General features: G+C 40.3%; 1 protein-coding gene across 1 annotated transcript in view; it reads right to left on the reverse strand.

Moving 5' to 3' along the window:
* Window positions 1–8,012: 8,012 nt before the first annotated feature.
* Window positions 8,013–15,028, reverse strand: part of aff2 (AF4/FMR2 family, member 2) — a 119,551-nt gene continuing 112,535 nt past the window's right edge. The window contains 1 exon segment of the mRNA XM_056440079.1: window positions 8,013–14,067. Coding sequence (XP_056296054.1) covers window positions 13,946–14,067 — 122 coding nt within the window. The 3' untranslated portion in view covers window positions 8,013–13,945.

A 15,028-nucleotide genomic window follows, 5' to 3' on the forward strand; every position in this document is an offset into this window, starting at 1 on the left:
AGCAGCTCCTCGGGGACCTCTGCTGTGCCTCAGTTTCCCCAATTTTGGGAAACATGACTAAAAGCTTTCTAATTGCATTTTTAAATATATAGTATGATTCCTTTTTATTTAACTTTTTCAATTTCTGGGTAATCATGCGTGTGTTGTCTGTATGCTGAAACGAAAAGCCCAAACACCAGAGGAAACGCCTCCATTTTACCTCCATGGGTTTGTGGGTGAACCTGTTCTTTATGATTTTGTTTTAGTGGATTGCGAGAGATACTTTTAAAGCACAAAGATTATTTGAATGTCAACTCGACGAGCTGTCGAGACGACACCTTCTAAAGGTGACCGGAGGAGTTCTTTGGAGCAATATGAGCAGTGTGTATTGCAATAGGCTACACACTGCTGCTTCCAGATGTAAACTATCACATTCAGTTCAGAGCCAATTTAGCAAAGAAGTCAACATGGGCGCTTTCAAAAGTACAATAAATAAATCTCTTTCGCAAACGTTTAAGTTATGAGGAAGGAAATGCATTCCACAAGTGTTGGTCCTGGAGGAGACGAGGACTTTAACTTCAGTGAGCTCCCTGGTGACATCGGCCTCCTCTGGTCACCTGCTGGATCGGCTTCTTTTCTATTTTGAGCAATAAAAGATAACATGAATAATATCAGAGCAGCAGGAAGAGGCCGAAAGCCCGCCGGGCTTAGTGAAAGCCTCCACCTGTATTATGTCACAATATTAAAGAGCACATAAAAATGAATATGCATAAGATGATCTATAATAGGCTATAAAGAATAAGAAAAGGTGTGTGCGCCTAATGCTCCACCGGCTGGACCCTCGCTGAGAGATCCCCCCCCAGCAGACGGGCCTCGCTGCGTGGTCACGCCGGTCGGAGTAAGTGCATCTCTCACGCCGGTCCATATTTCAGCCTCGGTGGTTTTATCAGATCAATATTTATCATCACAAGCGGTGATCTCTGACCGCTATCAAATTGATCTAATGGCAATTACATTAGTGTTTACCTGCTGTTCCTCTGTGCCGAGGCCCCCTCTTCTCTCCCCCCGATCCACTCCGTCTCTTCGGCCGTCATTATGCTTCATATGCTGGTAATCGCATTACGGCGATGGGCTCATATTCTGGCAGGTCACGCTGCCTTTCTGTTAACGTTGCCGACACACACAATTACTTTAGAGGGAGAGGGAGAGTGTGTTTTAAAAGTGCTTAGCTCAGCGGCATCATGACTAGGGTTAGTCTCAAGGGGGTGTGTGTGTTTACTATGAGTGTGTGTGTGTGTGTTTACTGTGAGTGTGTGTGTGTGTTTACTGAGTGTGTGTGTGTGTTTACTGTGAGTGTGTGTGTGTGTGTGTTTACTGTGAGTGTGTGTGTGTTTACTGTGAGTGTGTGTGTGTGTGTGTGTTTACTGTGAGTGTGTGTGTGTGTGTGTGTTTACTGTGAGTGTGTGTGTTTACTGTGAGTGTGTGTGTGTTTACTGTGAGTGTGTGTGTGTGTTTACTGTGAGTGTGTGTGTGTGTGTTTACTGTGAGTGTGTGTGTGTGTGTTTACTGTGAGTGTGTGTGTTTACTGTGAGTGTGTGTGTGTGTGTGTTTACTGTGAGTGTGTGTGTGTGTGTGTTTACTGTGAGTGTGTTTACTGTGAGTGTGTGTGTGTGTTTACTGTGAGTGTGTGTGTGTGTTTACTGTGAGTATGTGTGTGTGTTTACTGTGAGTGTGTGTGTGTGTGTGTTTACTGTGAGTGTGTGTGTGTGTGTGTGTGTTTACTGTGAGTGTGTGTGTGTGTTTACTGTGAGTGTGTGTGTGTTTACTGTGAGTGTGTGTGTGTGTGTGTGTTTACTGTGAGTGTGTGTGTGTGTGTGTTTACTGTGAGTGTGTGTGTGTTTACTGTGAGTGTGTGTGTGTTTACTGTGTGTGTGCGTTTACTGTGTGTGTGTGTTTACTGTGTGTGTGTGTGTTTACTGTGTGTGTGTGTGTGTTTACTGTGAGTGTGTGTGTGTGTGTTTACTGTGTGTGTGTTTACTGTGTGTGTGTGTGTGTTTACTGTGTGTGTGTGTGTGTGTTTACTGTGAGTGTGTGTGTGTTTACTGTGAGTGTGTGTGTGTGTGTTTACTGTGAGAGTGTGTGTGTGTGTTTACTGTGTGTGTGTGTTTACTGTGAGTGTGTGTTTACTGTGTGTGTGTGTGTGTTTACTGTGAGAGTGTGTGTGTGTGTTTACTGTGAGTGTGTGTGTGTGTTTACTGTGAGTGTGTGTGTGTGTGTTTACTGTGTGTGTGTGTGTGTTTACTGTGTGTGTGTGTGTGTTTACTGTGTGTGTGTGTGTTTACTGTGTGCGCATGAATAGGAAACAGACACAGAATCGGGACACATGAATCGGACCTCTCTGCCTCCCGAGGGCTTGAAGTGGTTTCCGAGTATTTTTTTCTCAGAGGAGCTGCTTTTCACAAGAAATTCTCCTCAAAAAGCCAAATAATTAATGTTGTGGATTCCGCCGTCTCTTCTCTCTTTTGAAGCCGCAAAGCTGCTTACGCTGTTTTATCGGGATGCTGTTTGCATCACATTGGAGGGGAAACGACAGCTGGTGGTCCAACTGGCGTCTCGCTGTCTGGTGCCGAGCAGGTGGGTTCACCTGGGCCGGGAACCTCCGAATGATCCACCTTATCCCTCCTATTACCTTTGGGGTCAATTTGACCCCATTCAATATTTAAAGTCTCTAAAAAAATGATTGACAACATGTTTTTTGCTTCATATTTCATTGGGAAAACATAAAATTCACATGATAAGTTTTCAATGTCCTATACACAACTTGTACGCATCGGTCAATTTGACCCCAGGCTGTTTTTCCCTGTGTAAAACATATAAGAAATATCAACATTTGTATTTATTTAAAGGGCTATTTAGGTAGTCAACAAACAAACATAAAGTACCTGACACTTAAACTTGGGAAACAATATTAATTCTAATCATTTTCTGGAGGTTTTAATTGCTGTGGTCAAAAAGGGTAAAAGATGTTGGTACATTTGAAGGTAACAGGAGGGTTAATAAAATATGGAGTTTGGTGCCCTGACTTAATCCCCTAGTGCTCTAATCAGCATCAATGACTGAAATGCCTGTACAGGTGTGCACAGAAACTTAAATCCACCTTGATGTGTCACCCGGGCGGTCTGCTGTGCGCTTTGACCCCTGACCTCTGGCGGTGGGGAACATTGGAAATCCAGTAGGCCCGTTATTAAAATCACCATGTGTTAGGAGGATGTCGTGCCTCTGCAGTTTTGTGTGTGTTCATCTCTTCAATCACGCCAGAGCGACTCTGCTCCGCCGTCTCCAGAGCGTCGAGGAGGCAGCCGAGTGGGAGTGGGCCTGGATGCGACCCACTGCCCATGTGAGGCCTTCAGTGGGGAGTCCCGTGGCGGTGTGGTCCGTCTCCCTGTGTGTCGCTCAGCGGCTGCTGGGATGGGCTCCGGCCCCCCTTCCGAGACCCTCCGAGGATAAGCGGGTTCAGCTCACGGATGATGGACTTTTTTAAACGCGTGACAAAGAACGAGGAGCCACTCGGTTAGAATTGCCCCTCTGCACAGTGCGACCGAGGGAATTAATTCTCTGATTGGGTTTCTTTTAATGAAGTTGAATGGCTGTAATCAACCCGCTGGTGAGGGGAAACCTGCGGTTGTAATAAAGATGGGGGGGGGGGGGGGGGAATGTCATTGACAATTATAGAAATACCAGGCTTGGGGGAATTTGATTAAAAACATCTGACATTTTTTCTTCTTTTATAGTATTGCCTTGATCTGTGCTTATGGTTGCATGTTTTGTGTAAGATCACAGGTCTCAAGCTGTCAGGCTGCAGGAGGATTTCACGAGGTCTCACACATGTTTGGGATTAAAGGAACATTTATAGTCTTTTCTTCCATTTTGAAAGTGAATCTCATTTCTCAGTCTTTTCCGTTTGCTTGCGTTTGATAGATTACTATTCATGTCGCCACGTTGACAACACAAAGACATATCTGGAATCGGCCTCTGACTGCAGGTCCACATAGTTTAATTCATTAAAAAATGTATTTTAAATTCAATTTTCAGATGTAAGTGGTGCGATCTACAAGAGGGTCTTAATCTAAGATCCTGAGATCAAGGCCTATGCATGTGGTTTATATCTTATATTTGACGTGTGTCTTGAGTGTGTGTTCTTATTATATTGAAAACATATGTTGTTTATGTTGGCAGATGCCCTAATGTCACAGAAAAAAAGGTAAAACACACTTTCATATAAGCCTGACTGTATTGATTAATATACAGGACTGTCTCAGAAAATTAGAATATTGTGATAAAGTTCTTTATTTTCTGTAATGCAATTAAAAAAACAAAAATGTCATGCATTCTGGATTCATTACAAATCAACTGAAATATTGCAAGCCTTTTATTCTTTTAATATTTAATAATTTTTTTATTGCATTACAGAAAATAAAGAACTTTATCACAGTATTCTAATTTTCTGAGACAGTCCTGTACATGCAAATAAATGTAAATTAAAGGAAAGTTGATAATCTTCGGTGCAAAACTATCCATTTCCGTTCTAATTGATGTCCCGGTTGTATTAGTATTAGCTGTTATAGTTATTTTATTAATAGTAATAGTTGTAGTAGACATACACGTCTTAAAAAGTCATGAAAACAATCGTATGAAAGAAGTCGTAATGTATTCTAATATCTATAATAGGCCGTAAAAAAGGATCAGGAATCATTATCGGTCGCCGTCCATTGTAGATAGTTTGGTACGTGGTCATGTGACCCGTCCACTGTGAACCCAAAGGTGCAGCGCATCAATAATCTACTGAAAGCTCTTCAGGTGTCATACGTGACCATCTGATAAATGATAGAATATGCAAGCCGTGTGCTTTTTCCTGAGCCGAGAGAGACACACACACACACACACACACACACACACACACACACACACACACACACACACACACACACCAGTCATAATGTCTGATGAAAATAATTCCCTCCGAGCACGATTTTATTAAAATATGCTCAAATTAAATTTCCACATATCCTTCTTGAAATTATTCTTTTTTTTTGTATATGAATGTGTAGCTGCTCTGGAACTCTTTCCCTCATACTGCGGCAACTTTGAGAGTTTCTTTAAAATAATATATAAAAACTTGTATTTGGGAATTATGTTTTCTATACATTTTGTACTTTTTTGACTTTACAGTGCTCAATAATGAGTTATTGGAAACACAACCACTGGAATCCAATCCTACAAATAGTATGCCATGCTATACAACGGCATACATAGACATGCCATAGAAATATATGGCATATACTGTAATATATTTTTTATTTTTGTATCACATTTTAGGGATACTACTCATATTTTAATGGATTACTAAACAATTTTATTCAGTATTTTTTTCATTTATATTTTTTTCAAGACAATTTTATTGCAAACTTTTATTTGTATGACTCAGATATTTATATGAAATTTGTATTAGTCCTGATGTTCTCTCACAGCTTTTTCTTTAAAAACAAACTTTACAGACACGCAATCATTCAAATATAAAAATCATGTCATTGGACTGTTGCATCTTCCAGATGTGTACAGGCGAGAATGTTCTCCTCCTCCTCCTCCTCCTCCTCCTCCTCCTCCTCCTCCTCCTCCACACTGAATGATGACTCATTGTCCGCGGCAATTTCAGAACATATCCGAGGATTTCACGAGTTTCTCACAAGTTCATAACAAACCTACAGAGGCCACTGGACTTAAAATATGTTGTACGCTTACACTATTAAACAATTCAAACAGGAGAGACGCGTACATGGAGAAACAGATGTATATTTTATACAAATACCGGGATATTTGTAATGGGGGCGATAAATCCCCCAAAGAGGAAAGAGGAAACAGGCCAATATTTCCCTTTTTAGGGACGCTTCCTTACCGAGGACACAGGAAACGGGTCACGAACAATCAAAGATGGCGTAACAGATGAAGAGCATGAATGAGCATGACTGAAACGTATTGTGAAGAGATATAAACGGTGTATATTAATATTGATTTTGATATTAATAAAGTGCTTTAAAAGGTTCTCAAAGGCACTATTTATACATTCATGTGACATCACACTGGTGTCCATGTTCTGAAAGCCCAGTTTGTCTGGAATAAACCGATAATGTGATTAAGTCTAAACCTTTTATGCATAAGCTCAACGCACCGAGGGGTTTAAAACCAACAAGAACTCCGAGTATGGAGTCAATTTAGCCAGAGATGGGGAAAAAAAATCAAGTTATGGAAGTTGGAATGGTTTATTTATTCGATTTCTATTTGTCTTTCTATTTTGTACGACTGTAAGAAATGACATAGAGAGTGGAAATGAAAAGTGAATTGAGAATAATTTAAACAGTTTTTAAAAAAGTAAGAGGAGATGCATTTTGACACATTGAATCCATTATGGTTCAATGGATTCACACATAAACATGAATACAAGCATTCTGCTCCTCAAGTTACATATTTGGCTTAACTGCACCACCCTTTATGGGTTTTACATCAAGTTTATTAATCAATATGATGGCCTGAATTGTGCTATAGCATACCATCATATATTATTACCTTATAGATGTGATTAAAAAAAGTACGACAATATGACAACTTTGTTTTGAAGTCTGTAGTTTAATACTAAAATACACATTTTGATATGTACAGGACTGTCTCAGAAAATTAGAATATTGTGATAAAGTTCTTTATTTTCTGTAATGCAATTAAAAAAACAAAAATGTCATGCATTCTGGATTCATTACAAATCAACTGAAATATTGCAAGCCTTTTATTCTTTTAATATTGCTGATTATGGCTTACAGCTTAAGAAAACTCAAATATCCTATCTCTAAATATTAGAATATCATGAAAAAGTATACTAGTAGGGTATTAAACAAATCACTTGAATCGTCTAATTAACTCGAAACACCTGGAAACACATTTTCAAATGTTTGATTTTGTTTTGCTGTTATAAATCTTTTTTTTTACTTGGTCTGAGGAAATATTCAAATTTTATGATATAGGATTTTAGAGTTTTCTTAAGCTGTAAGCCATAATCAGCAATATTAAAAGAATAAAAGGCTTGCAATATTTCAGTTGATTTGTAATGAATCCAGAATGCATGACATTTTTGTTTTTTTAATTGCATTACAGAAAATAAAGAACTTTATCACAATATTCTAATTTTCTGAGACAGTCCTGTATATAGCTTTGAGGTGTCGGTCAGATTTCAGGACACTATATTTGTCTGAGTCAACATATCGATCATTTTCATCCGGCGTGCATTTTGCCACACAAATTATTTTCCAAAATCAAAATTCCGCACATGGACCCTCCGAGCAATTAGACCTATAAATCTAAGTTGTCTGTGCACCAAGGACACACACACACTCGGCTAACATTAAGGCTCTGCAAATAGGGTTTCCACACCCTTCCTCATTTAGGGAAATACTTAATTAGACGGGATTTATGTCGCCCAGAAAGTTCTCTTTAATTTGGACTTAAACGCCAGACTCCTCGTCGTTCCTCATTTCTCTCGGCAGCTCTCTCTCTTTTACTTTCTCAAGACACTCGGCCTCCTTCCCTCTTGAATTCTAATGTGCGGCTTTATTCAATGAATTAATCATGCCGGCTGGAGTGGGCTAATAGTTGCTATGATGTAGAAATAAGAGTCCATTAGTGGTAATAAGAAGACTAGCTTGGCTCTTATAATGTAATACATCTAGGACACTCAAAAGCGAGGGTCGTATTTATGAAAGAACTCGGAGAATTTATTCATTAACGAAACACAATGTTATTGTAAGCGAGCTTATTATGGCGTCTTTGTCTCGTTTAAAAAAATGCAAATATGAAAGCAAGGTTATGTGTTTCTACTGGTGGTGAATTTGACAACATGACAAGCTTCATAAGATCAGATTTATATAAATGTAAATATAAAATATTGCATTTTTAAAGAGACACAAATGAGACCTTAGAGCAGCACAACCACTGGTTCAAACAGATTTTAATCCATATTTTTTAGAGACATTAAATATTTAAAAACAATGGAACTGCATCACAACTTCTGATCATCACATAGAACAACTTCTTTATAAAAAGAAATAAAAAAAGAACCATATAAAAGGCCAAAAGATAGCACTGATATAGAAACAGAAAAGAAAAAAATAGCGGAAGTTGGACAGATGTGTTCTTCGGTGTCATTTTGTAGAAATCTTTACACATCAGAGCCACAGAGGCCCCGGGTCCCCGCCTGTCTCAAAGCCACCAATGCCTGACTTAAAATACGCTAATTGTACCATGTTGGGATGCCCAACACTGGCCATGTAGCATTTTAACATCAATAAATGCCACATGAATTTTTGATTCCGTCGTATCCTCGCTATAAGTCGAGCAGCTCATCACCGAGAATACCTCCTCCTGGTCGACGTTACAAATGAGAAGTTTATGATGAAGGCCGTCGTCGTTTCGTGAACATCGGGACCCGAAACCAGAAGTGCTTTGTTTTTAAATCAGCTACATTTTGCACATTGAGAGAGAAGTCTGGACAGTCTCCCCCCTGCAGGGGTCGCGATGAATGAAAAACACTGAAGTGCTCTGAGTCAACAGTTTTTAGTTTTTTTGTTGGAACTTCCTGTTTTATGGGTTGTTTTCATCTGGGCCATTTTGAATCCCTGCATCATTTAACACTGTTGTGTCCCAGGAGGGAAACGGTAATATCTATTAAAAAATAATAACTGCACATGGGACAGTGAAAACCATCAGAGCGACCTTGGCGGAGGTTAACGTGGTTTCAATTGGAATATTACTGGTTGAAATGCTTCAACGTTTTCCTATTTACTGTAAACTTGACGGGCTTCAGAATTGTGAGTTGAGACGTTTTTGAACAGACAATCTGCAGGTTTGACTCCTGTATGTTTACTCCTCCATTGCCCTATCACAACTGCTTTATATCAACGACAAAAGAAAGTGCCTATTAAACAAATTGTGCTTAATTTAAAGCCTGGAGCCAAGAAGCCGGGTGGCTTAGAAGAGTCGAAGCAGGAGAACGAGCTCGCCCGCTTCCATCCGAACATCCAGCTCACCAATTCATTTAGGAAGAGTCGGCTTCTGGAATGCTTCACATGAGTTTTGTTGACCCCGTATGCGTTAAATAAACACACGGCGTTGACTTGTGAGCTAACCGCCTCCTGTTTCTTGGTTGACACGTAACACACGAGACACGAGAGCTGCGTGGATCGTCTCGTCCAACTCTCAAAACTATTCCTGTAAATGTATTGCACAGTTACTTGGTTGCAGAACGTATCGTCTTCCATTACAGCCGAACATATGAATACTCCCACACAGCATTAGTCGATCTTCCTCAGAAGTAAATTGAAATGAAGAAATTATGATTATCGCTTAAAATAAAGCATAAATAAGAGAACATGATATGTTAGCAGTTATTTTCTAGAGCTCACCTGTGTGGTAGAGACATTGTATTAACGCCTCCCTCCAGTCACCCCAACAAATATGATATTATATTATTATTTGTTTGGATAAATAGAGACTGATCTCTTTCAATACTGTTTCATGAGGACAATTAAATTGAGAAAAAAAGCAGCTCTCTGGTCAATCACAGGAATTTGAGAAGATAATTATCCTTATAAATACTGGGAGTTCATTTACTGTATGAGGCAGTTTTGGCAATTTCCTAAGCAATTAAAGTATATCTGTGATTTTCTAAAACGCAAACAAATATTAGAGACACTCATCACTACCGGAGAGATTATCAACGTATTATCGGCTCGTAACCATCTGGTGTCAAAAAAATAAATGCGTCTGCTCAGCTCCCTCGTTGTAATCACACCGACAGCGATGATTGTTTCCGTCGCCGCCGCTTCCGACGAACAAGTTGACGACTGTGATAATGTAACACGAGCTGATGAGATATGGAATAGGATGTCAGCAGAATAAAAGGCCATGCTGAGGCAGCCTGTCCCCGAAATGTCTCAGAATATACCGACATGACCGACATTGCATATCGTCAACAGAACTTTTGCGTGAGTTCCGAAAATGTACCGCGGCCACCACGTGACACGTAGCATAGTGGGATGAAACCTGTGTCTCCCATGATGTCACCGATGCAATGTTAATGACATTTTACAGCATATTCTGGAATACGTATATCGTACCGCTGCGTGTAATCAAAAATAAAGACCATTGTGCGAAATGAACAATAACCATACGGTAACGTCACTGTTTCACCATCAAACAAAACAACATCAAACATCATTGAATTGGACTGAGCAACAGTGTGGATCAACTCTTGACTTGGAATGACTGAGGTCGAACAGAGACAGTTTGTGGGTTTTGTTTGTTCGCTGTTGAAGAAGTTCATTGGCTCATTCGGGACACTGCTAATTTGGTTTTATGACCTCAAATAACATAAAACAAACAAATAAAAAGAGTCTAAAAGGCATTTTTTTGTTAAACAGGGAGTGCAGTTTGTACTGTTTTCCAAAATGATTACTGGTAAACATTTACAGGCTTTCAGATGAAGAACAGTGAGTCCATTTTTAAAGGAGTAGTTTCACATTTTGGGCGCTCAGTTACTTCCTTGCTACAGTCTGAAGCTCGAGTCAGCCGCCAGTTAGCTTAGCATAGTTTAGCTTAGTGCAAAGACGGGAAACGGGGGAATATGCTGGCGTGGCTTTGCGCAAAGCTAACGTAACCAGCTATTCAAAATTAGCCCACTAATCAACACAATATAACGTTATATATATATATAGATACACTACCATTCAAAAGTTTGGGGTCACTTAGAAATGTCCTTATTTTTCAAAGAAAAGCACTGTTTTTTTCAATTAGGATAACATTAAATTAATCAGAAATACACTCTATAAGTTGTTAATGTGGTAAATGACTATTCTCGGTGGAAACGTCTGGTTTTTAGTGAAATCTCTCCATAGGTGTATAGAGGCCCATCTCTAGTGTTCTAATGGTACATTGTGTTATCGCCTTAGAAGACTAGCGGAGCATTAGAAAACCCTTGAAAACCCTTTTTATGTTAGCACAGCTGAAAACAGTTATGCTGGTTAGAAAAGCTATACAACTGGCTTTCCTTTGAGCTTGAAGTTTGAAGAACAAAATTCATATTTCAAATAAAAATCATTATTTCTAACCGTGTCAATGTCTTGACTATATTTTCTATTCATCTTGCAATTCATTTGATAAATAAAAGTCTGAGTTTTCATGGAAAACACCAAATTGTCTGGGTGACCCCAAACCTTTGAACGGTAGTTTATATGTATATTTGTTATCCGTAACAACAACCAGAGTTCACTGTGAAGTCACTTTTACACTTTGGCTTTTGTTTGGGAACGATTCAGTGAGACAAATTCAAGATTTACATTTTGAAGACTATTAGCATATGAAGCATATTACGCAAAAGTCTGGCAACGTGAAGCAGACTGCTAGCTTGATGCTTCAGCTAGCGTTAGCGACGCACGCAGAGGTGACATAACGCCGGACTGCTGACTGGCGTGACTTCACCTCTTCTGACAGGATGACACGTGTCTCAGCGCTCTCTTCAGTGTTCCGCTCGCAGGTGCTATCGTCTACATTCATTTCCATGTGCTGCTTCCGAGCTTTAAGCTAGCTGTCGGCTCTAGCTTCATGTTTAGCTAACGGACGCGAGAGTGACGTCAATTTTCTCGCCGAAAAGAAGCGTGTTTCCTAAAATGTCAAACTTTCCCCGTGGAGTGACTTCATCGGACCGTCATCTTTACTGTTGTGCATTTAAAGCAGCTCTGTACTTTCAGGTGATGTCGAACATTCACACTGGAAATGACTATGCGACAACACATTGACTGTTTTTGTATTTTTTTTTTCCTTTTTCAAAATGGACGCAAGTAGTTCTTGGTCTGAAGCTATTATTTATTGCATGCGATGGTTTACATTTTTCAGGCATTTCAGACAAACCCATACTTGCTCAAATCATTCAGGAAAAAACCCCCAGCAACGAATGCAAATTTGACACGTTAAATCACACATTTTTCTTAAAGCCAAACCCTGGTGTCATCATAAACGCCAGTAAAAAGCTTGTGGAAACATTTGATTTTACGAAAAACAATCTCATATTTATACCAATATGGTATGGAAAATCATTTAGATTAATTATTTGTTCTTAAATAAATAGAGCAATTCCCACGGACACAAATAGAGGCACTTGAGTTTCAGTTTTCTTTCTCTTTTTTTCAAAGTGAAAATTACTTTTCACATCCGCATTGTCTTCCATACACATTCAAATGATCCAAAAACTTAAAAACAAACTCATGCTTGATGTGCTGGATTTATAGAGACCATGGACACAAATCCAGATTTTAAGTCTTTATGGCACATGTGAAAATAGGAGAAGCCACATAGAAACTCCTTTTTAATTTTTTTTAGTTTTAAAGTGCCACAAAGGGTTAAAAATATGATTATGTTTGGCACTGTGTAAATGCAGCTGCATGGACACACAATCATACCTTATATCAGTCTCTCTTGGATACACACACATACAAACATATATACATATATATACGTATATATATATTCTTGTTTCACTTCCTCATTCATTCACATTGAATCATTCACAAAACCAAAACAAACACTGTTTCCAGGAGTCACAGTCTGTAAATCACGGTACACAAACATCTGCATTGTCCGGTCCGGTGATGATTTACCGACTTGACAATCAGTTGCACACGTACGCACATGTCACGTCACGACACGACAGCCGGTGATCTGACCTCAGAGAGCGATGTACAAAGTCGTACAGATTTCTCCTGACATCGATTTTACCCCGTCTGCACGCGGGGTGGGGGCTTAATTAAAGCGCCCAATCACAGCGAGACTTGTAGTCCTTTCCCCGTTGTAAGTGTTTGACACCTCAGCGGGTGGGTGGCATTTCACAAAAGCCCCATAACCAGTGAGAGAAGAACCAGACTAATGCCCTTTTTTCCTCTTTTTTTTTTTACGGAGGGAAGCCCTCATTTGTAGGATCGGCGAGTCGACGACTCGTTCTGCTGAGCTGTGTACTCCCCGGACGGCAGCTTGACCAGGTCCTATAATCCTTGGCCTCGCGCCAGCTTCATGTCGGGGTTATCGTTGAGAGGCTGTGCGCCTGAAGAACCTCGACCGATTCAAAAGCGCCGGTCCAGATCACACGCGAGAGGCTCGATGGCAGCGGGACAAAGTGAGACAATCCCGACACCGAGGACAGGTGTATTCGAAGCTCACGTTTGGCATTAAATTCATTATCTTGTTCACATATTACTTTGATGAGAGAGCTGAATATTTAAATAAAAAAACGTCACGAGGCAGATTTAAGACTTTTACGGAGACGGAATCCTCGTATAGACTTGAGTATTTATATTCCACTATAAATTGTTTGGCATTAAAACTCAGTTATCGAATTGGCATTGTACAAATATCATCTTCTCTGTCAGAAATACAACGGAAGAAGAGAGGCGACTCGTGTATCTGTGTGTGCGTCTTTTTTTTTTTTTTAAAGTGCTCCTCATTTCTATTCAGGGACACAGGAAGGCTCGGAGCATCCGTCGTCCCGTAAGGAATCGAAAAATCAGCATCAGCCAAATGTTTAATTTGCTAATTTGTGTTCTGTGATTCACAGTGGAAATCCCCAAACTGAATTACTGTTCACACCTAATTGCAGGTGAGTTTCAGCCCTATTAATCCACCCAGTCTATGCTGTTACATTACTGCGGGTGGTGCCGGGTCATTTGAAGGATCCCAGTGGGAACCGAAGCATCGTCACGAGTCTCATCTCACCAGTTATCCCAGTTATAGCTCCCAGGCAAATGTCTTCCTTTCGCTCTCTCTCTCTTCTTCTTCTTTTTTGTTGTTGTTGTTGAACATTTTGGCTCGGGTCCAGTTCTTACAGCAGGTGAGCCTCTGCGCGGAGCCAGTGCAGTCCCTGCCTGATGTATCGGACCAGCTCCGTCATGCTGCTCGGCTGACTCAGCGGCTCCATCACCGAATCCAGCTCCTGGAAGAACTCTGAGGGGGAGGGAGAGACACAGTTACCGCGGGGTTCACTGTGTATACTGCTGCCGCTGCTGAGATGAGTCACATGACTACAGCAACGTGTTGAGAAAAAAAAAGAAGTGTGCCGTGAGCATCGAGATGCAAAGTCAGACATCCAAACCACGACCGTATCGGAGCTATCGGTTTACAACGCTTTATGAGAGATGACGAGACGGAGAGAAACGTTTCCTATCGTCGCTTATGTTACATTACATTACATTAATACGGCCCTAATACCATTTCCCTCATTGTAGCATTCCACTGACGGAAGAAAAAAGACGTAGAAATAATGAGAGAGAGAGAGACGTAAGCCACAAACAGCTGTTATGTGTTTCTATGCCTTAGCGCCCTGATTAATAAATGAAGCCATATTCTTTGATACATTAACAGCCATGTTGTTGTTTATGAATGATGAAGGATCCTCATGACGCCGAACGACCCGCAGCATTTAATCCCTGAGCTGAATGCCTCGCTGCGTGGTCAACGGACCTGTAGGCCGACCTCTCTCTTCTCGTCTTCCGACCGCTCAATTCAATTCAATTCAGTTTATTTGTATAGCCCAATTTCACAAATTACAAATTTGTCTCGGAGTGCTTTACAATCTGCGCTTTAAACACGACATGACATCATTCACCCTTCCTATACGTGTTCACACTGGACCTAAACATTGCTTTTCTTTCTTTGTAGAACAAAATCATACAAATACATTTATAGACTAGAACGGGCACTCGGTAGAGCGCATACCTTCGCATGTCACAAGATTGGGCATTGGATTATGAACATGTTGGCATTAGTTGCATGCCAATTGGATACAAATTGACCGCGCTATGGTAAAAAGAAGACTTTGACCTTTTCATGACCTTGACCTTTGACCCGATCGATCCCAAAATCTAATCAAATGGTCTCCGGATAATAACCAATCATCCCACCAAAT

This window comes from Pseudoliparis swirei, chromosome 19 (genome assembly GCF_029220125.1).
Source record: "Pseudoliparis swirei isolate HS2019 ecotype Mariana Trench chromosome 19, NWPU_hadal_v1, whole genome shotgun sequence".
Lineage (NCBI taxonomy): Eukaryota > Metazoa > Chordata > Actinopteri > Perciformes > Liparidae > Pseudoliparis > Pseudoliparis swirei.